This window comes from Pygocentrus nattereri, chromosome 1, assembly GCF_015220715.1.
Source record: "Pygocentrus nattereri isolate fPygNat1 chromosome 1, fPygNat1.pri, whole genome shotgun sequence".
Taxonomy (NCBI): Eukaryota; Metazoa; Chordata; class Actinopteri; order Characiformes; family Serrasalmidae; genus Pygocentrus; species Pygocentrus nattereri.
The window spans coordinates 43,464,377-43,488,529 of record NC_051211.1 but is presented as its reverse complement, the minus strand read 5'-3'; the positions used below and the strand labels follow the sequence as shown (position 1 = coordinate 43,488,529).

Genomic DNA, 24,153 nt, shown 5'->3' with positions numbered 1-24,153 from the left:
CTTTCCTGAAATATTCAAAACCCAATCAGTGGGTTTAATATGCGATCGTTTTTAATTTGAATAATTTAAGTTAAATGTTTTAAGTCAACCTGTCCAGAGTGTATCCTGCTTTCCGCCCGATGAGTCAGAAATATCTGTTGGTCAGCGGATCAGTTGGACACGTTTTAAATCATGAGCTCAAAGTTTAGTCAAAAAAAGATATTTAACACACACTGCACTGTTTTTAATGAATACTTATTATGAAACAAAATAGACAGAAACTAATAGGGATGATTGGCTGGGACAAATATATTTTACTTTTATTATTATTATTATTGTTATTGTTATTATTATTATTATTATTATTATTATTATTATTATTATTATTGTGATTATTATTATTGTTGTTGTTGTTGTTGTTGTTATTATGCACAAAAACGAATAAAGATAAATTCCCACAACATACCAAAGGGAATAACGAATGCTGCGTCCCAAACCACACACCGCTACACTAATTAGTATGTTAAACCTAGTAAAGCCACCGTCAGAAGTCCAGTCGTGAGAGTAGTGTGTAGTATAGCAGTGCGCGGTTTTGAACGCAGCCTAATTCAGCAGTTGCGCTGATTTGGTCCTCTTTGGCTCATGACGCCACCATGTGGCGGGTGCTCAGTATTGCAGGTCCTAGCGGCTACAAGTAGCCTGCGAAGCGGCGCGGACGTTTCAGTCTGTCAATCTGAGAGGCAGCGGCGATACATTTAAAGCCAAGTTTTTAGCTCGAGGAGCGAGGCTTTTAGTCCAGCAATTCACCTGTGCGGAATGGCTCTCAGGACGTCCGGATTTCAGTCGTATTTTAAAACTTACTTTTTTCTACTTTTTGGGGGTTTGTCAGTCGGAGCTGCCCCCGAGCAGGGGAGCCTGTACATGTGGATTGATGCCAACCAAGCCAGGATATTAATAGGTAAATAGTGCTGCATGATGCTGTAGGAGAGCTTTATGGGTAGCAGTGTGTTGGACTTTGTTCTTGGGGGGAATACAACTTTGAGTCTCACTAGTTCATGCAGGTGGAAGTGTTTTGAGTTTGAGGAGAGGGAGGCTCTGAGTGCTGGAATGCTTCTTCCCTCCACAGGTTTCGAGGAGGATATTCTGATTGTGTCAGAGGGCCAAATGGCCCCGTTCACACACGACTTCAAGAAAGCCCAGCAGCGCATGCCAGCCATACCTGTCCACATCCACCACGTGAACTTCACTTGGCAGGTCACTGATGATCAGGTAGGAAGAAGACACAGTGCATCACTCTAAACCTATAATAACGAAATGGGGTCAAATTTTGTTTTAAAATCACCAGTTACCAGTTGGAGCATTTAAAAAAAGAGTTCCTGTTGTATGTTGTTATTAAATTATTAAATGGAAACATTTTAAAGGACTAATCTCATTAAAAACCCAATTTCCTACTCTTTTTTTAAATAAAAGAGTTGGATGTAGTATGTAAACACTGGTAAAATTTTAAAATAGCGACATTCTGAAAATGAACTGCAAAAACAGCATGTTTTGAGTTCTGTTTTTAAGATGTCATGATTTTCTAAGTAAAAATAAGTTCACATCCTGTACAGGGAACAAACTTCAATTTTCCTGCAATATTTAGTGCAAAAAAAAATGTAAACCTAAAACGTGGCATAACTTTTGCACAGGCCACATCTTATGTGTTTTTTTCTCAATATGTTAAATTATGCTAATTAACAGTAATTGTGTTTTAAACAGTGCAGAAGTGTATCCTCTGTAGAGGATGTATTAAATTATTATCCCATAGAAAATCAACAGAATTTGTCATTTGACTGGGGCGCCCAAACATTTGCACACAATGTTTATATCTGCCTACTCCGCCCACTCAGGCTGAAGTTATAAGGTGTGTTTCAGTCTGGACTGCTTTCTGAATGAGTACATCAGAATAAGTCTGAATACAAGATAGCCAATCAGAACAGAGCTCATTTTCATATATCAGTCTTAAAGACACAGTAACCAAAACAGCCTGCTTAATTCTGAGTCATAAAGAGATGTTGGAAAATGTTTATAGATAAATTAATTATGGGTGTTTTTTTTGTACGTAAACCATGCATATGTCATAAGTAGAAAAAATGCTATTTAAACTGAATAACGTAATATTTAAAATAACAAACATAATGTATTCTCATATTTCCTATTGAATAAAAGCACTTACTAACTTAGGAGTTAGCAAATAAATACAAATGAATAATATGTAGCAAACATAATACATTTAATACAAACAACACATTTAAATATTTAAAAATGTTATGAATGAATATGTAGTGAAACAAAGATTAATCATGAGCAATAAGTTGCTTATATCTTTTCTGAAGTTGTGTTTCGATATGAACCTCTGAAAGCTGAGCAGTGACCTGTTGAAGGCCGGTCTGTTTCTGGTACTATTGTAGCGTCCGTGTCCTGCGGTATTTTACGTGTTGGTGTGGTGGAGCTGCCTCCTCGGATCAAAGCCTCTGCACGCATGTGCCAAACATCTGGGCCATCAGCCCACTGAAACATGGCTCCACTCTCTCTCACACATTCGCGGGCCTCAGGACATGCTTTAAGGAGCCAGAGCTCCATTTGGAATGGGTTTGGGCCCTGTGCGCGTTTGATCCTCTCTGCTATCCATCACTGCTCTGGTAATAAGCACTGGCTAAAATGACCTTTCCCTCCCCTCAGAAACGTCATCATTAACTGTGTTCACCGGCCAAGTGAGGGTTAAAAGGAATAGAGCTACAGCAGCAGTGGGGTCATACCTCCATGTTGAAATGACCATTGGCTTTTTCTCTTTTCATTTGAGCAGATGGTAATCTTTTAAATGGTAGTGTGTTAATAATGAACAGTACTGTGCAGAAGTCAGAGGCCACACTTCATTTATTTAATTTCCAAGTTAATTCATTTTACATGATATTTGAGATTAAATATCAACTTGTATGAGGAAGAAGAGTCAAAGGAAAATGAGTGGAAAAAAGCAAGAGTTTCCAACACAGGAGTTCAAGAACTGATTAAAAGATACAGAGAGATTTGGACTCATATAAACGTACAAGGCCAAAACTATCAGATCAAACAGAAAGAGTAGAGAAAATCAAGCTCCACTCTTCTGAAAATCCTCAGTTGTTCCACTGTGTGAAGACAATTCAACGCTGTGATTCTGAAAGCATATGTAGCTGCCAAGAAGCTGTTAGAGAAAAGGAGACAGAAAAATAGGAACATTTGTAAATCAATTAAAGAAGCTGCTGGTGTTCTCTGAACAATGAACTGACCACCTCAGAGTCCAGACCTCAACATCATCAAATGTGTTTGTGATTATTTGGATGGTGAGAAGCAGAAAATGCAACCAACTTCTAAGACTGAACTTTAGTGGTGTAAAAATATCCTTTCTTTTTCAAAGAGCTTTCTTTAAAAAACAGAAAGCAAGTCTCAGGAAGAGATTATGTATGTATATTTATATATAGTGTTTGAGGCTTCTGTACATTTCTGTTAAATGTTTCCTGAAAAACAACAACATGTACTTAGTTGCTCTTTGAAAGGAAATTAAATACACAAAAGCTTGGTCTCTGTCTTTTGCACAAAACTGTATACAGTGGGGCAAAAAAGTATTTAGTCAGCCACTGATTGTGCAAGTTCTCCTACTTAGAAAGATGAGAGAGGTCTGTAATTTATCATAGTTACACTTCAACTATGAGAGACAATATGAGAAAAAAATCCAGGAAATCTCATTGTAGGATTTTTAAAGAATTTATTTGTAAATTATGGTAGAAAATAAGTATTTGGTCAATAACAAAAGTTCAACTCAATACTCTGTAACATAACCTTTGTTGGCAATGACAGAGGTCAAACGTTTCCTGGTAGTCTTCACCAGGTTTGCACACACTGTAGCTGGTATTTTGGCCCATTCCTCCTGCAGATCTCCTCTAGAGCAGTGATGTTTTGGAGCTGTCGCTGGGCAACATGGACTTTCAACCCCAATTTTCTATGGGGTTGAGGTCTGGAGACTGGCTAGGCCACTCCAGGACTTTGAAATGCTTTTTACCCAGCCACTCCTTCGTTGCCCGAGCGGTGTGTTTGGGATCATGGTCATGCTGGAAGACCCAGCCACGTTTCATCTTCAATGCTTTCACTGATGGAAGGTGGTTTTGGCTTAAAATCTCACGATACATGGCCCTGTTCATTCTTCCCTTAACACGGATCAGTCTTCTGTCCCCTTTGCAGAAAAACAGCCCCAAAGCATGATGTTTCCACCCCCATGCTTCACAGTAGGTTTGGTATTCTTGGGAGGCAACTCAGCATTCTTCTTCCTCCAAACACAATGAGTTGAGTTTTTACCAAAAAGTTCTATTTTGGTTTCATCTGACCACATGATATTCCCCCAATCCTCTTCTGGATCATCCATATGCTCTCTGGCAAACTTCAGATGGCCTGGACATGTACTGGCTTAAGCAGGGGGGACACGCCTGGCACTGCAGGATTTGAGTCCCTCTCGGCGTAGTGTGTTACTGAGGGTAGCCTTTGGTCCCAGCTCTCTGCAGGTCATTCATCAGGTCCTTCCGTGTAGTCCTGGGATTTTTGCTCACCGTTCTCATGATCATTTTGACCCCACGGAATGAGATCTTGCGTGGGCCCCAGATCGAGGGAGATTATCAATGGTCTTGTATGTCTTCTATTTTCTTACAATTGCTCCCACAGTTGATTTATTCACACCAACCTGCTTGCCTGTTGTAGATTCACTCTTCCCAGCCTGGTGCAGGTCTACAATTTTCTTCCTGGTGTCCTTCGACAGCTCTTTGGTCTTGGACATGGTTAAGTTTGGAGTCTGACTGTTTGAGGCTGTGGACAGGTGTCTTTTATACAGATAACGAGGTCAAACAGGTGCCATTAATACAGGTGACGAGTGGAGGACAGAAGAGCTTCTTAAAGAAGAAGTTACAGGTCTGTGAGAGCCAGAAATCTTGCTTGTTTGTGGGTGACCAAGTAATTATTTTCCACCATAATTTACAAATAAATTCTTTAAAAATCCTACAATGGGATTTCCTGGATTTTTTTCCCCATATTGTCTCTCATAGTTGAAGTGTACCTATGATGAAAATTACAGACCTCTCTCATCTTTCTAAGTAGGAGAACTTGCACAATCAGCGGCTGACTAAATACTTTTTTTCCCCACTGTATATATTTAAAATATTTAAAACAGATATATGCAAAAGTTTGGGCACCCCAAACTCAAATGCAATGTTTTTGTTGATTAGGTTTAATCTGCACATTTAAAGTTTAGGTTTAATCTGCACATTTTAATGCACAAATGCTCTTTATTTGCTGAATTTAACATATTTGTGAAAAGTAAAACATAAAATATTGCCTGTTCAAAACTGATGGTGCATTTTATATTTTGTATAACTGTATATGTATTTGTATTTGTATGTTAAACTCAGCAAATAAACAGAAATTGTGCATAAACATTTGCAGAAAAAATGTCATATTAAACATCTCTGTAGAGGCTGTTTTAGCTTAATTTCAATTAGAAAACAAGCAAAATGTACAAAAATTTTTTTTCTCTACATTGTCGTTGTTACTTTGTCAAACATTTTTAGTCGGAATACATTTGCATTGCCAAATAAATTTTAATTGCAAACAATACTTCACCAAAAAAAAAAGTAATTATGCCAATTAAATGTAATGGAATCAGCATGGACAGACTTTATCGCAGCATAACATGCAGTAGCAATTCATCGCTCCAGTTTGTAAAACACCCTGTTGGCTCGTTTTCTGAGTGTGGAAAGTACAACAGAAAAAAATGCATATTTCATATCAGACTTTGTGTTTTGTTTCAGCTCGTCTGCTAGATCTCGCTTTCACAAACGATGTGTCCATGCACATTGAGATCATAATCCACAAATGGCATGTTGAGAGAGAAGTGAAGTTAAAGTGAGAAAAAGAGAGGTGCAGAACAAAGAGAGAGGTACAGAAAGAGGGAGAGAGAGAGTGAGGCGGAGAGAAAGAGAGAGAGAGGGAGAGAAAGAGAGAGAGAGAGAGAGAGAGAGTAAGAGAGGGCCCGCTCTTTCCTCAGCTCTGTTACTCCACACTTCAAAGCCTGCCGCCAAGGCTTAAGAACAAAAGCCTTAGGCATAAAAGGCTGGCGGCGAGAGTTATCTGTGTTGGTTATTACCATTCAGCAGTAGGATTAGCAGAGCTCTCCACACAGCCTGTGTGTTTTTCCCTTCATCAAACACTGCCGTGCTACAGAAATCTAGAGAGGAGAAAAGGAAGAGCGAGGGAGAGAAAATGCTGCACGTCCCTCGCTTTCATCTCCTTTTGGGACATTTTTTGTGGTGCGTGTGTTTTGCAGTGCTGTCACAGCTCTTCCCGAAAATGTAATTTTCAAAGGTTGGAGAGCATTATTTAGGGAGGAAAGCCTCGTTCCCTTTTGGAGCAAATAAACCGATTCACAAACATGCACACAAACCTAAGAGGTCCCATTCACTCCTCACAGATATCTGTGTCTCCTCTGTTGGGATGATTTACACAGCGTAATCGAATTTACGAATCCGTGGCCTCTCTTTTCAGCGTGCCTCCGCTGGCCCCAAACGCCCTCCTTCAGCGGCAGGGCTCCAGAGGCCCACGCTTCAACTACAGAGGCTTTATGAACCATTGTTATTTAAAAAAGCTGAAAGGTCAAAGACAACGTCTCTTTCCACCGCAGGCCGAGTACTTCTACGAGTTCCAGTCTCTACGCTCATTTGACAAGGACATCATGGATGACCCCATCGTCAACGTCCCCCTGTTGGGATCTGTACCACACAAACCTTCAGGTGAACGAGCACTAGCTGATGTATCCGACTTGACACACTGCATTATAAATGACTCTTTTATTCCATGGCAAGTGTTTATGTCTTTATGTACGAATTGGCCAAATAAAATGTGCCATATTTAGGTTGCATGTACTGCATATATTGACGTATTTTCTCTAATTCAAAAAAAGTCAACAAAAGATGTCATTTGACCAGGGTGTTCAAACATTTGCATACAGCTTTAGGTACTACAGCGTTGGCCATGCTGTGAAGTCTCTGCTTACATAACTGGCCTAACCATGCAGCACCTACAAATGCATTCTACTGTAACAACTGTTACAAGTTTGGGAACGTTTTACTGAAGGTTTGCTAGATCATAAAGGCTTTACAGAAGGTTGGCAAAATCCCAATCCACCTAATGAATTTAGGTTCACCACATAAAGTTGAGCTCACAATTTTAATGCTATGCTGCAGGGCAAGCTGGATTATGCTGGTATTGTTAAATGCTAATGTTAGCTCAATTATATGACATAAAACTACACCTGATCTATCCCAACAGCATGACCTTTCACATATATACTTTTAAAATGAATAACTCATATCTACGCTTTGGCTGTATGTTCCTGCCTACTTGCATATCCGAGCTAACATAGTGAATCGGTGTATATGCTCAGTGGTTCAGGTCAGCTTCCCCTGCCGAGGTGACCAGGATGGGGTTGCCGCATTTGAGGTCACCATCTTGGTGATGGACAGTGGCGGAAACATCATTCTGAGGACCCCACACAATGCCATCTTCTTCAAGACCTGCCAGAGAGGTTAGATCCTGCATGCCTCCTACTTACACATCTGTCCCAGTTACACATCTGCTTCGACTGTTTAAAAGCATTTTTCAACCTAGCGTCCATCTGCTGCATCTGTAGAATGTGGTCATTTACCACAGACAATACTTTTGACACATTCTCCTGAACTGACTCCTGAAGTAACTGATGATTGCCTCTAATATAAGTGTGATTTGAAATGGGTTTTCTAATGTTTTCTATTAACAGGTAAACATGAAAGTACTGTCCATGATAATCAACCTTATGATACTGATGAGGAATTAGGATAGGGATTAGTTTAGAAAAACACTGTATTCCAAAAAAAGGAAGTTGACACTGTTATAGAAAAAAACTTTTTATTAAAGCTTTTTTCAGCTTATTTGAAAAATAATTTGCTCTTTAACAATAGCAAACCATAACCATTAGAGTATGAGAGACCGAATAAATGTCAAAACTTGGGAAAAAAACCCCAAAGAAAAACACCTCTCTGAAAATGCTAATTTCTGCTAGTACCCTTAACAGGAGTTTTAGAACATGATTTTAAAAATGTTATTATTTTCACAGCAATCATTAGGCTTTCTCTAAAGGCTTAGAAGGCCATCAGAGCTGTTTACTTGTCTTTTTATTGGGTTTATTCATGCTAAATTGACCAAAATATAAAAAACAAGTTTTGTTTGTTGTTAGGATGATATGTTTTTTTTTCTTTCATGATGTCACCCCAAAGTTTTACTTTACTGTATTACCAGCAGCAAAAGCTGGTAATAAAAGTTGCTATAGTGAGTTACAACGACCAGTTTTTCTGTTGAAAGTGATGTTTTATGCTCCTGTTCTGAGCTACTATGTCAGTGAATCTGTGTGTTGTCATGTGGGAACTTGTATCTAGAGGAAAGGCACACTGGGGGAAACCTCAGGGCCTTTGGGGCCCAAAGCAAAAGCCTGTGTTCTCTGCCTGATGACAGACAACCGAAGTTGTGGTCTGAGGTTTCAAGCCTAAGTATAAGCAGTCAATAAATCTTCCTTTGTCAGAATGGTGCTAATTTAACACAAGCTAATGTGTGGTTTGTCTTGATGGAAGAAATGAGGAAGAGCATGGACTGCAGTTTTTCTCTGCTGAAAAGCAAGCTTGGGCCAAACAGTAAAGGAACATGTTACGTCTCATCTAGAACATGTTTAAGAAGAGAGATATGATACGGGTTCCACTGCATTTCACACACAAAGGCCATCGTTGGCCCATGATGTCATGTGAAATCTACCAGCTGCAGCCCATGAGAATGAGAGGGAGCAGTACCCCCAACATATACACACACACACACACACACACACACACCTAGTGCTGCATTCCTTACACACCCCCTTCCTCACAGACACCACAGATCAAATGGTCCATCTGGCTGAAGTCTCTCAGTAGGGAGGAAGCAACACGTTCCCCAGTGACAGCTGAAGGTGCTCTAATGATCAAAACACAGGAGAACACACAGCGGTCGTTGTGAGCTGCACTTGTGGCCTGAATCTTTGTCCTCTTATGTAGAACTGACCAAAGATGTAACCACACACTGCTTATGATTCTCCCTGTTGGGTGAGATGAACCATTTGTCTCAGTCTAGGCATTATGCATAATGTTCTTATACTTTATACTACTTACTTCTCTCCCTAGAACCTGGATTTTTGAAGGGTAACATTGCCTAAAATTGAACATTATGGACTAAACACAAGAGACAAATTGTCATGCGATAACTCACATTGTTGAAATGTGCCAAACTAAGCAGTTAGCTTACACTACTCTCTTAAAGGTTCCAGAAAGGGCTTTATGCTTAGTATCATACAAGAACTATTTTAGTTCCCTGAAGAACCTTTCAATTAATAGACCATGTTTATTTGTAGCAAAAGATTTCAAAATGCACTTGTCATGTACTGTTCATGCACAAGTGCTTGTTGACTATCCTCAAATGGAGGAATAAGAACATTGCTAAATAGCGCTGTTTACTGCAAGGTGAGAATTTCCTATGCTGTTTTCTGTAAGACGTATATGTTTTGTCCTTGCTTCATTTAGTTTGGTGTATAGCACCTCCTACTTTTGGTCTTGGATCTCACTTGTGCAAGCTTGTTTCAGCGATAGGTATCAGTCAGTGACTCGGCCAGTCAGTGACTCAGAAAGAAGCAGTGACTTATGTAGCCTGGCCTACTGGGTGGTGCAGCAAAAATGCATACACGTAAAAATACATGTTCTCTTATTGGCTGATATGAAGGATAATGAAGGGTTGGGCAACTTCTGCTGGGTCAAATCAAGTGTCCTTGAGGGCCAGTTTTGGCCTGCAGGCCTAATTTTTTTGAATGGTGAGGGAAACATTAATGTGCAACATAAATTATATTGCTTGAAGGCAATAATATTTATCTAGGAAGCATTATTCAACCAGCTAAAATATAAGTTAGCCTTTAGTTAATGAAAAGTTTCTATTATCATTTTGCTACACTTTTGATTTACATTACACACTAATTTGTGGTACCAATCATGACGTTTGGACACACCTGATTGTTCTTCTTAACTTAAAGACATTTTGACCTAAATGTTTATGCTTAAAAGTTAAAGAGCTGTATTGAAGGCAAATGTAAATATTCAGATAAAAGCCTGTGTATGATTTATGTCTAAAATATGTTTTGAAACAAGTCGATTTCAAAGGCTTTGGTAAAATTTAGAATTGGAAGAATGTAGAGTTGGAACCACAATCATTATGATTTCTACAATAATTATTATGTGCCTCTAGTCAAAAGTTAACTTATGCCTGACCTTGTTAATGCATTTTAGCCAATCAGTTGTGTTGTTAAAAGGGAAGGAGGGGTCTAAATGCTGACAGATACAAAGAAGTAGTGGGGGGGTGTCCAAACTTTTGACTGGTACTACAAATGTAATTGCACAGTTACATAATTAATTACATAGTAATTACATTCTGTATTGACATTTGTTTCAAAGTCAAGAAATAAGCAAATCTATAGTGAGGTTGTTCGTTCTGCAGAGTAAGACTGTACTTATAACAATAACTTTTCATCAAATTCAAACCATACTAATATATCTCTGCTTCTACTTACACACATAGTCAAACATAATCAAAAGTTCAAAAATGTCACTTTCGGCAGAATTTCTTAGATTGTTTCAATGACCTACAAGTGAGAAATAATTCCCTTCAAATAACAGCATGTTTTTTTTATCATGGGCGATTGTTGCCTTAAAGGGTTAAAGCTCTGGTCTGTTGAAGTGTATTATAGCTGTGGCTGGAGACTGAGTCAATGTCGTGTGGAAAAGAACTCCCAGAGGACTCAGACAGGATTTGTTCCTGAAGAAGATGAGACAAATACACTGACTCGTTCCATGTCCGTTTTGTTTCTGTAGCAGGAGGCCGAGCGCTGGTGCCAGGTTCCCCTTAGGGCAGCTGGTCAACTGTTGCGAATATTCCAGACACCGCTATTGCTTGTAGACAGAGAGGAAATTGTTTTTAAAACACGTCTGGAAGCTACACTTGTTTCCATGGAATGAGCCTTTAATGTGACTGGACCACATGGCCTTCAGAGAGAAGCACATGAATTAGAATAAAACCCTTGCTAGACCACGGCCATCCAAATTGAAAGGGCCGTATGAGACGTGACGTGTTTGACAGACTTGGTGACACTGTGGCTTCACCTCAAAGCCTTTATATTTATTTCAGATGCTGCCATTCAGTGCTTTTGAAGGCAAGCCTATTATTGAATTTGGTTGCTTTTTGCCACACTGTTTAGGAATGTGGCAGGCCTTGAAGTGGTGTAGGAAGGAAGTTGGGAGTGAAGTGGCTGAAGAACAGGAGAACAGCTCTCATCATGTCTTTTTCATTCTTCTCTCTTTGTGAAGCAAAGTGTCCTGGCGGCTGCAGGAATGGAGGATACTGCAACGAGAGACATGTCTGCGAGTGTCAGGACGGTTTCTATGGCACACACTGTGAAAAAGGTAACCCTGCCTATCATACAGACGTCTGTTGTACAAAAACAAACCCTCAAAATGTGACTTTTCAGTGACAGCCCATCTGATATTTGGCTATATGTGTCCCTATATTACACAGAGGTAGATGTGTATATGTATATAACAAATAGTGGTAAATGCTGTTTTATGTAAATATATGACAGAGTACATTTTAACTGGATTTGATAAGCTTGATTGCTTATTTCTTTTTTTTTATGTCTATATTTACTGTTACATTTTATATTTGCCTAAAGATAAAACTCTTTATCTCACTGGGCCCTGGTGTCCTTTTGTGTGGTAGTTTAGATTTCATCACAAGCTTAATAAGATAAATATAAAAATTTACCCTTGTGTGTTGTTCGGGTCTGTGGAAACCATTTTCAGTGTTTACCAAAAGAAAAAAATGTTGTGATTAATTATTATTTCAGCCTCAGATTCCTTGGCCTTTGCTCATTTTCTATGAAGAGCATATAAAATAACACATTTTCAGTGACTTCAAACTGTTTACCCCCCACACATTTATATTACACATGTGGTGTTGGGCTGAACCCGCAGGGAATAAAAGTGTGGAGGTGCTGTGCCCCTTCATTCTGTTCTCCTACATGGCCGGCTGTTAGTGCGTGTGTGTCTGTGTGTGTTTGTATATGTGTGCGTTTGTGTGAGTGTGGACAACATGGACAGGCTGCTGACTGGCTACAGCTGCTAAAGGAGAACCCTACACTGACGACTTGTGATATTTAAAAAATCTGGTATTTTTACATAAATTGTTATGACTGTATTAATTTAAAAAAAAATAATGTAGTGGGTCCACTAGACCACTGAGTAACAACATCATGAACACCTCACAAGGGTTAAAATTGATTAGATGTCATCTGGAAGGCAGCATATGTTGCTCTATAATGTATCTTCCAGTGTTAATTCTGCCTTCAGAAGTGACAGTCATCCTTGCCATGGGCCCTAATACACCTTCATATCATAACAGACACTGGCTTTTGATCTTTACTCTCATAATAATCACCTGAAATCTAAAAACACTAAGAACACTGGGCCTCATTCCTGTTGTCAACTGTTTCTTCTTAAAACCCACTTACGGTTTTTCACAAATATTCTGACTTTCACCAGTGTTTTCTTATTTGGGATTTGTTCTTAAGAACAGAATCTACAGACATTAAAGCACAAAGGTGTGAACAATTCTGCAGTTTGAGAATGTTCCATGAATCTGACGTAGGCTTTTTCTTAGAACCTTTCTCAAGAACAAATTTAAGAAAATCTTAGGATGATATTTATGAATGAGGCCCAGTGTTCTTAAATTGTTAGTTTATTTGCTGATGCCTCAACCCATCTTTGCTCATAAAGGACTAGGCCTTTCCTGGATACTCCTTTTAAACAGAAGCATGATTGCATCACCTGTTAAAGATGTGTTTTTTAACATTTCACAACATTCCTAGTCCTCAGTTCCCCCTGTTCCAACTTTTTAGAACATGTTACTGGTATCAGTCTCAGAATGAGTGTATATTTCCAAACAGCTGAAAGGTAAGCTGAAAAGGTAAAATATTAAATATCTTGTATTGTCTTCACTCAAAGACCAAAGAACAAAGTTAATTTACAAAATATGAATTTCTGTTTTTATTTCCAAATTTTCTGGAATTAAGATTTGTATACTCATATACAGTATATATCATATGTCCTACACATTGTTATAGCTGGCCAGTGTCCAAGTATGTACTTTAATCTAGATTTCTAATCTAGATTTTTTCCATAAAATCAAAGACTTTTCATCTACTTTATGGCCACAGGAGGTGCGTTCACCAGACATAAACCTTTAAGCAATATAAGTCAGAAACCAGATGAGATACAAAAATTTATGGAAAACATATTCTGCAAGAAGGTGGAAGGTTAAGTCTCCCTTAGTAAGAAATAAATCTAGTTGATCATTACAGTGATTATGCCTTGTCGGTGCACAGCACTTTCCAAAACATCTTGTGCAAATTACAATGCATGCTAAAGCCTGCTAGACATGTATGTATCAGAGTTTTTGTAGTCTGAAAAAGTAATTATTGTACAGCAGGTTGGGTGGCAAAGCCATGTGTTTTTCATCAGTTTGCAGCTTTGGAGAAAGAGGTTTTGCCAGAAAGATCTGAAAATGTTCGCCTTGATAGGTCTGAAATGGCTAAAACTTACATTATCTGAATATTCATACTTGGATTAAGCTGATTACTTTGCCTTGACTATGTTACTATTGAGATGAACTAAAGGCCTGACTAGGCCTGACTATTTTCAGCACAGATGGTACATCAATCCATGAAATCAGGACATGCACAATGAAATTTTTTAATAAAAAGTACACAGCAATATAAACCTTTGTCCTTCTTTCAGCTCTCTGTTCACCAAGATGCCTGAACGGTGGTCTGTGCATGAGTCCAGGAGTGTGTATTTGTCCTCCTGGCTATTATGGTGCTGGCTGTGAGAAAGGTATGACAGAGATTCACCCTAAATCCTGTGTGTTCTCCACTTGATGAAGTTTAGGGCTGCACGTTTGCTTAATTTTTTGATTATTTTTATAATGATGCAGCATTCAGTTGCATTAACTGTATATTGTCCTGTTTCTTCACAGCGAACTGCAGCACTACATGTTTGAATGGGGGAACTTGTTTCCATCCTGGTAAATGTATTTGCCCCACTGGCTTTGAGGGCAGCCGCTGTGAAATAAGTGAGTACAAATCATGAGTTCTTATAAATCCATCAGCAGCAGCCTGAGCACAGCGAAAACATGAATCACATTACTGTATCATAATGAAATGACATGGCATCATGTGAGTTTTCAGCACTAAAAGGATGTAATAATAATTACAATAATAACAACAAAAGTGTGAAAGTACAACATAGACACCACAACAATAAGAGACTTACACAAACTAGGAATCATAAAAGATATAGAATATATAATACATAAAACAGATCAAAAATAGAAGGTATTTAGTTGGGATGGATGATCAAATTTTAGCTCCAAACGCAAAATCTGCAGTCTATTATTGACTTGAGCCAATCTGTATTGCAATTTTATGAGGCACATAATATGAGTCAAGAAGGGCATTCATGCTGTCTTTCAATGCTGTTGTTACATTTATATTAAAATATTATAACATAACTATACCTGATTTATTGTGCTAAATAGCCAGTTACATGCAATGGAGCATTTAATGGCTAAATGTTTAAAATTTAAAGTTTTATGGTATTTAAATAGGCAACTGTTTTTTATTTAATAATGTAAAATGTCAGTTTGGATCATTAAAGAGCATTTTATTTGTGACTTGACAAATAGCCTCTAAAATCCAACATTAACCATAGGCCAATTTGGCTGTGAAAAAAATGTATCTAAATTGCCCATAAAAATTCATCCTTGGTGCAGCCCTAGTATTTAGTATTTAGCGTAATGTGATGGGAAAGATTTTTGTCATTTGTTGGCATAATTGCATTGTGTAAAAATTGAATGATAAATTTGATCAGTAGAAATGGTCCAAAATTATTTGGAATAGATCATTTGTCCATTATTTTCCATTAATAGGTAGAATCTTCTGCTTTGGTTCCTATAGTGACTGTATATAGGAGCTCTAGATGTAGGAGTTCTAGATTAAACAATAATAAGTATCAACACATTGACTTTAGTTTGCATAATGTGGTTTCAGATTCTCAATGGAAATGGTTTACAGACATAACCTAAAGCAGCTTTTGTGTCCTTAACTTCCAGTGTCCCAATTTAAAGAAAGGGAGAGCTCTTGCATTTATCACTTAGCTGTGAGGGTCACATTGCCACCCATCATCTTCAGAGCACTTCTTTAAATAAACTTCCTAGCTGAAGTGTGTTCTCACGCTGACGGCAAATGGACCAGCACCTCCATGGGCAAACGTGACATAAAGCAGTTTAACGACAACCATGAGCTCAAAGCTTTGTGCCATTAGTAGTGCCGTCAAGTAGTAATACCGAGATGTTTTAGGGGTAATTGGAACACAATGGATACAATAAATTGACTTTGGGTTTGAGTTCTTGTGAATTAATGTTATGTTGATATTTGTATGTAAGATACAGTGCTGTACAAAAGTCAGAGACCACCCTTCATGTTTTTACTTTCCAGACAAAGCAATCATTAAGTACAAGTTATTCATTTTTCAGGAGATTGGTAATGGACTTGGTAGACCACCAGAACTATCACCCTCAGATAAAATGTTATGGAATAACTGATGTTTGGGATGAGAAACATGCCTGAAACCCCTCCTTCTTCCAATTCAATGACTGAAATATACTTCCTTAATTCCATCTCCTGTGGCAAAGTTCTTGCAATCCCCACCACCACCCTATCCTTCCCTGTTCCCCAGTCCTACAGTTACAAAGGGGGTCAGAAGCAGCCCAGAACTCCAGCCCATGTTCTCTCCCCTCATTCAGTCTTCCTTCACAATACCACCACATGTTGAAGGCCAGGGCAAACAATAGTTAAAGCTTTAATCTTTGGGAGAAAGTCAGGTCTGTAAAAAATTGTAAAAAGGTGTTTCTGTCCATCCTCCCACTGTGATATGACAACTCAGTGTCATGTCAAGGAGAAGAACATTTGCAAATCAAACAAAGAAGTTGCTGCTCTTCTCAGAACAATGAACTGACCAGCCCAGAGTCCTACAGAGCCCTGCATCTGACATCCTATATAAATAAAAATATTGCATAACCACACCATATTAACGCGTGGGAATGAGATCCTTGTGCAAGGCCATGACTTAGTAAGGCATAGGAATGAGATCATGCCTTACTAAGTCATTGCCAAGCATTAGGATCTCATTTCCATACCTCACTAAGTCAAGGCCACATATTATTTTTATTTATATAGGATGTCACCAGTGGGCCTGTGGGTCCAGAACTCAACATGATTGCAAAAGCAACCAACTTCTAAGACTGAACTTTGGAGTTGGAAAAATAGCCCTGGCAGATTCCTTTAAAACACTGAAAGTGAGTCTCCTGAAAAAAAAATGGAAGCTGTAATAAAGGTATGGGGTCAGTTGTAGGCTGGAGGTTAGAGAACCAGCCTTGTGACCAGAAGGTCGCCGGCTCGATCCCCTGAGCTAGCACATAACTGAAGTGCCCTTGAGCAAGGCACAACTGCTCCCTGGTTGCTGTGGACAGGGCTGCCGACCGCTCTGGGCAAGTGTGCTCACTGCACCCTTCTGTGTGTGTGTGTGTGTGTGTGTTCACTAGAGTGTATGTGGGTGTTTATCTGTTAAATGCAGAGGTGAAATTTCCCTGTAGTAGGACTAATAAGGGTCACTTAAGGTAAAGAGGAGACACATTAAATGCTCAAAAAATTATCTTATACTTAGTTGTTGAGGCTTCTGTGTAATTTCTGTTAAATATGTTTACTTCTTTTTTTTCTGACACTGAAAATGATGGTCATTTTTAAAATAAATACAGGGTGCTCTCTGACTTTTCCACAGCACTGTAGTTCTGATGTGTAATGGTGCTAAAGATAAGGCAGATAATACTTTGGCTAGCAAGGTGTATGTGTAATGCTATATTATATTGCTTATAGGTCTCTTTCTTAATATATATGTTTAGTCTGCTTTTTGTCTGCACACTCCACCTCACCCCTTACATTTCATCCTGTCCTGTCATCATGTCTCAACACCCCGACTCAAAGGCAGGATGTTTTCACACCATGAATCATTTCCCTTCAAAGGCAACTTCATGTTACTCCCACTACCTGATACGTGAGAGGAAAGACCATTAATATATTAAAGCCATATATTTATAGACGCAGACTGAGCTTAGTGCTGGAGTATACTGCCGTTTCCATGGAGTACAGAGTGACTGAGAATTTCCAGGAGTTCGTGTGTGTCTAGAAAAGCTGCTCTGAAGAGTTTCAACAGCATGGAGCTCATCCTTCCCCTCTGATCCTCTTTAGGATCAGGTAACAAGCGCTGTGTGCAAACCTGCTTTGATAAAACGATCCATGTGAAGATGTGTTTTTATAAAGATATCACCTATTGTCTGTCCACGGATATGGATTTCAACAATGCGTCAAAGCACAAAGGACCCATTGAAATTCAGCAGGTTTCGACTTAAGCAGATCCTCAAGCGTCCATCCACACCCCTGCTCCTGTTTTTCAAATGCATTAGATTTCCCCAAACCCTGTTTCCATTACTTTTTACTGTTATATCGCTTTGTTGGCTGTTAAATACCTGAGGGTTTTTAAGCCTAAACAGGAGACATTATTTTCTTTATAAGACACAAAGCACAGTTTCTACCACTTAATGGATTTATATGGAATTTGTTAACCCCTTAACATCCACCGTCCTGCCAGCAGGTCGAGAGTTCCATTCTTTAATCTTATAAATAATTATAATCAGCTAGATGTGACCAGTGCATATTCAGTACTATTTCTTAGTCAGGGTCATTATAAAAAAGGGTTTCACTTTAATTGGATAGTCCACTATAGATTTTCGACAGATGTACTATCTGTTAGATTCTAAAGAGTGGTGGGTTTAGGGTGATGATTTGCACCAGGGTGAGGGTTGCATTTATCTTTTGGGTTGAGGTTAAAGTTAAGAAAGTTTAAAAAAATCATAGTAAATTTAATATATATTTAGTTGAATCTAACTTAAAAGTAAATTAACAATCTACAAAGCACCAAAGAAGACTCTCCAAATAAAGTGTTACCTAAAATGTAACATTGCAATGTTATAAAACTTCTAGAAGAACAGAATAAAAAAAAATCCTAAGAAGAATGTTGTATGTTTATGGCCATTAGAAAAAAGTCCTATGTGAAATATTATTTGCAGTATTTTTCACTGTTGGCAATGAATTTTGCTAAGACAGTGAAAGAACTAGCTGTTGTTTACTATAGCTGGAGCCGATCTGATACCGATTATCAGTTTTAGGCCAATATCAGCAGAAAATGCTGCATCTGATATTAGCGCGAAAAAAAAAAAAACCCATCAGATTCAATCGTGGACCAAAGTTATCCTAAAACAGCTCTTACTCACACTGTGTGATGTGATGTTGAGTGCTGTGTAGTTCTTTTTGTTGAGTAGAATGTTTAGTAGAGTATTTTGCTATTAGATGACATGCTTATGAATGTGCTACCTGATAAGTGAGACATTACACAATCATTTCAAATTCATTCATGGCACAGAGGTACATGTAGGGTGTTTTGAGGCAAAACAGTCCCAGAAGACTTATTTTCAGGTTTATCACTATTTGACCATTATCAACATTACATATACAAACCCAGAAGACATAGGTAGGTTTGGGTTTGATTCAACATAGAATCTACACTTACAGCATTTGCCAGGTACATTTTACACAGGTAGGTGAAGGTAGTGTTAGGAGTCTTGCACAAGCACTCTTATTGGTATAGTATAAGGGGCTTGCCCAGGGAAGGGATTGAATTTCAATCTACAGCATAGAAGGCAGAGGCATTACCCACTACACTATATGAACCAGAGAGAAGAAAGTTGGAGTTGGTGCATTCCTAATAATAACTCCAGTATTTTTGCATTTAGTACTGCGTGATAATCCTTATGATGTGGAGAGTCTCTAACATGCTTTTCAGGTGTTAACTTTCAGATGACTGGACTTTACACAACAGCAAATGTGGAATTGCAAAGAAACTGACTTGAAAGTCAAATATTCTGCATGTTCTTTCTTATTATGCAACTTTACACAAACTAGATCAGCCCAGGCTGACTGCTCCATTCTGTCAGATTGAGCATGGGTGTGAGGTATGAAGTGTTGTGAGTGACTGTCCTGTTTTGGCCACAGGTAAATGCCGCCAGCCATGCAGAAATGGAGGCAAATGCATGGGAAGGAACAAATGCAAGTGCAGCAAGGGTTACCATGGAGATCTGTGCTCAAAAGGTGAGACAGTATCTCACTATGTTCTCCTGCTTTCACACGTTTGCTTGTGTATTATTAGTAGGCCTCTTTGAAAAGATCAAACATGGAAGGAAATCATTTATGGCTTTTTATATCTGTACTGTAAAGGTTGGTTTGAGCTACTTTCACATATGTACATACACACATTCAGGATGTAAAACACAACAGTACATTATGATGTCTGGAGGTGGACAATTGACTGATTATAATGATAATAATATATATAAAAAAAGTGTGCACGCCTCTTTTGGACGAAATACGTATTAGGCTGTTTTGTAGCATCAACTCTAAACAGAAACGCTTGATGTATTGCTTTTAATGTCCTATGGATCATTCTACACACTGAAAAATGATGGTCCTTCAAAGGTTGTTTTGAAAAGAAAATGGTTCCATATAGAACCATTAACATTAAAAGAACCATTTCCTTGATTAAAGGGTTCTTTGTTGTGTGCTATAGATGGCTCTGTATAGAAAAAGTGTTCTATATAGCACCAAAAAGGGCTTTTCTACTGTTACGATTTCAGGCTTATTACAATTTTTGGGGTTATACTGCACCCTTTTCAATAAGGTTCCATATAAAACCATCTACAGTACATTCTCCATCAATCTGGAGCTGTACATAAAAGAACACTGATTGGACCAGAGTTGGTTTGGAAGTGAACTGATATGAACCTGCTCAGAAGGCCTCAGTCCACTTATTTGGTTGCATCATTCTCACTCACTCTAATGAAGCGGGTTAACAACACAACCACACCACGGTTCATTTTAATTGAACAACACTTGCCAAGTGTGAACACACCCTTAGACTCCATAGTCCATAAAACGGCTTCTTGATAGATACGCATCCTTTCAGACTCATAGCATTGAGCTGTCTTCTCAAAGTGGAAGAATGAACAGAAATAGCTGTGGATTTTTTCAGAGCTGAAGCAGCTTGATTTTCTCCTCTCTCTCAAAGATGAAAGCTTTAAATACTGTTTATCTGATGGGGACAGTTCTGGTGGTCTGCCAGGTCTTGCATGGTTGTTAGGAGTATCTTTTAATCATTAATTACATTAATTACACTTTTTTTGCTTATTTTCTTTTGACTTCTTAATGAAGTGGATTATTTTATATCTCATTCAGAAAAATCGCTTTAGCTATTTTAGATTCACATAAGTAAGAAATTTGCAGCTAAGGTGAGTTTCTTCCATTTTTTTACAATAAAGAAAAAAAATTATATTTTATATATATATATATATATATATATATATATATATATATATATATATATATATATATATATATATATAGCTTTACTAGAAATTAAAAAGTTTATCTCTACACAGCACTGTACTATTTCATAACTTCCTGTATAGTGTCCCTATCTAAACATCTGTCTCTTATTGCATATGTGTGAATGCATGTATGTGCAGCTGTCTGCGAGCCCAGCTGTGGAGCACACGGGACCTGCGCAGAACCCAACAGGTGCCACTGCCGGGATGGCTGGCAAGGACGTCACTGTAATAAGAGTGAGTGAGCAACCCGATCCCACCACAAAGCAGCACGTCCAACCCACACAGACACACACGCTGCTCTGCAATCCCCCACAGCCGCTTTCCCAAGCCCCAGCTACTAATTGGAACCTGTAAACAGATGAGCAAATGTAATCCACTGCAACTCTAGAGCCTGCCTGGGTTCTTCCGGAGGCTCAAGTGAAAAGCAGGAGCAGGATGTTGGGCAGGGCCACCTCCTTCCCGCAGTGAATGTTTAATTCACTTCTTAGGCAGTGAAGGAAATGCCTTACATTATAGGCTTCATGCAGTTGTCAACTGACAATTGCCTTTGTTCTCTGTACCCTCATTAATTTAATGTCATGTCCTTATCTATACTACTGCTATATTTAATCTATTTAATGCCTCAGTGGGTTCTTAATGAATTCTGTAATTTAGAGAGTGATTAAGAAAGTTGTGATACTTTCATCCACTAACCTGATTAACTAATATAAATATAAAATGTAGAAGTGCAGTGGACTGAGAAATCCATTACTTTTATGTATCAGACCTGTTGTTAATTTACAAAACCTGTTGTTAATTTCAAAGTCCATGTTCTCCATTTTTGTTGTCCATGTATAAAGTTTGTGAAAAGTTGTCATAATTCTAATTTACATGATCACTTTCAAACCTCTCTTTATCCTTTAGAAAAAGTATGCTGTGCCTTTAAGATTCATTTATGTAAATACATATAAATACATATTTTCTTATTGGATGCCTTGAACTGTGCTTTGTTCAAAAAGCATTTAGGCTGAAATGCACACAACAAATGAATACGTTTGGACTGAAATCCCCAAAGCCTGCTTTAGCAACACTCTGTATAACTTTGGCGTGAATGGGTTGCATTAAAATCCAAGCATCTTTGCGATGTCACAACCATGATGACTTCAAAACCAGCTTAGTTTTCTGGGAGGGATTGTGTGGACCAGGAAAAAGACATATATTCTTAAACTGAAAACATTGTACTTCAGACTACAATTAAATATTGTACCTCAAACTCTTTTATTGCTAAAAAAAAAGGCAAATACCTTGATATCAGAGCTAAAAAGTAGATGAAATTATATAAAGTTTCATCCACTTGAGATAATTAACTTTAAGCATTGGTTCCTTTCTCCACCTGTGTGTTCCTTTATTCTCTCAGGGTACCGCGGTGGATTCCCCTTCATTCACCGCCCCACCGTCTCCAGGCCTAAGACCCACGGCACATCAGCGAAGGAAACCAAGGAGGCCTCTGATACTAACCGGCCCTCTGAGACCAACTACGTCGTTTAATCTTCTCACTCACCCTCCTGGCACTCTCTGCCCGCCCCCTGACCCAGCCTCCCCAGGGACCGCTTCTCATCCTCCCCTTTCAGATCCCCATCATCCTCCCAGGGATCCTCCCTCCTTGGACTTTTATTTTCGTAGTCCATTCTCTGTATCCCCTTTCACAGAGTAAACTCCTTTGATAGAGTATCGCCCTGGCTCTCAGGCTCCGTCAGGCACTTCTCCTGTCCTGCAGACGCTGAGGGGGAGGGAGGGCGTCACAGGCTGTTTAGTAATCCAAATTTCACTGGAATTCAGTCTGTGATGTTCGTGAGCAGTCCAGAAGCTCAGCTGTAAATGTGGACATGAATCACAAGGAGTTCCATTACAGTCCAGAGGCTCTTTTGTGTGGGCATGACTTGACTGAGGATGGTAATTACTGTCTTCAGCTTACGTTCATGGGTTGGCTCGCCTGTCCTTGTTGGCTTCAACAACATTCACTTTCTCTTCTACATGGGAACAATGAATTGATGGCTGAAGATATCTCTGAACACGTACCCTTGCATTACAAGACTCTAGAACATTTATTCTGTAGAGTATATGCTATTTGAAATGGAAATATATCTAGATGTTATGTTAAAGTAGGGCAGATAATGCAAACTTTATTTACTCAAAGTTTTGATACTTAGTTGTTAAAAGTATAACAATGCAGATAAGCTGTTTATTACACCATAGACATGAGCAATTAATGGACTGTTATTTCTCATCTGGGTGATATACCACTCAAATAAAACCATCTCATTCATGTGAGGTTGTTTTGTCTTTCTGTGCAGTCAAACCTGTTTTTTTAGGTTCTTTGAATGTCAGCCAAAGCATGAGATAGAAAAAGCATGGCTCCCCTGTTTAACAAAAGCTCTAAAGAATTAAAAATATATATTAAAAAGGTCAAATCATACTTTTATTTTTTTCCCCTCCTTTTTATGCAAACAGGCATAATTCATTTTCCCAACCACTATTTATTGCTTAGAATTACAAGGGCTGTTTTTGTTACTGTGCCTTTAAGACTGATAGACTGATGTATGTAGGTACTGATGTATGTAGGTATATACAAATATGTACATCGGTTACATCAGGAAACATAATTACTCTCTTTAAAAAGGTGGCAAAAGAGTTGGAGCAATGCTGCAGAAGAAGAACCTATATTCTGTAAAGACATATATATATATATATATATATATATATATATATATATATATATATATATATATATATATATATATATATATATATATATATATATATATATGTATAAGAAGAAAACCTTCCAAATCTCCAAAATGGTCACTTTACAGGAAAAGGAAAAAACTACTTTATTTTTAATGTAAGTCAATGGAATAAGACTTTTTTCCATGTCATTTTGGACTACTTATTTTGGTCCATTCATCATGATATCAGGCATTTTCAAATTATGACAAAAAGCAGCCTGCAACACTTCTTTTAACTTGAATTGGAGGAGTATATAATTGCTGTAGGCTGAATATGTATATATATATATATATATATATATATATATATATATGTGTGTGTGTGTGTGTGTGTGTGTGTGTGTGAGTGTAAATATATATAAATAAGTAAATTATTGGTTCAGTTTTTTGACATGACAAAACCTGTGTGGAGTATATGGAATAGTATGTTTGGAAACTTTAAAGGTGCATTCCATCCACTTTCATAAACTTTCTATACTTCAAACATTCAGAGGTTTAATATGAATTCTGTGGTTCGCTGTAGAAGAACTTACTGCTTCAGATTTCTACATTTTATTTACTATGCAAAACTAACAGTGAACCTACATGTGCC

At 38.2% G+C, this 24,153-nt stretch overlaps 1 protein-coding gene across 1 annotated transcript; it reads left to right on the top strand.

Annotated features, from left to right (window-relative positions):
• The first annotated feature begins 438 nt into the window (after positions 1-438).
• On the top strand, positions 439-23,106 carry wif1 (wnt inhibitory factor 1). The gene is made up of 10 exons (XM_017695760.2): positions 439-937; positions 1,106-1,248; positions 6,716-6,824; positions 7,478-7,618; positions 11,499-11,594; positions 13,983-14,078; positions 14,221-14,316; positions 19,409-19,504; positions 20,935-21,030; positions 22,193-23,106. Exons 1-10 carry the CDS (start codon positions 796-798, stop codon positions 22,321-22,323), a joined length of 1,146 nt encoding a protein of 381 aa, XP_017551249.1. The 5' UTR covers positions 439-795; the 3' UTR covers positions 22,324-23,106.
• Positions 23,107-24,153: the final 1,047 nt, after the last annotated feature.

Coding starts and splice junctions, on each gene's coding strand:
- wif1 (XM_017695760.2), top strand. CDS start 796: ATGGCTCTCAGGACGTCCGGATTTCAGTCGTATTTTAAAACTTACTTT. Junction 11,595..13,982: donor TGGCACACACTGTGAAAAAG/GTAACCCTGCCT, acceptor TCCTTCTTTCAG/CTCTCTGTTCACCAAGATGC. Junction 19,505..20,934: donor TGGAGATCTGTGCTCAAAAG/GTGAGACAGTAT, acceptor ATGTATGTGCAG/CTGTCTGCGAGCCCAGCTGT.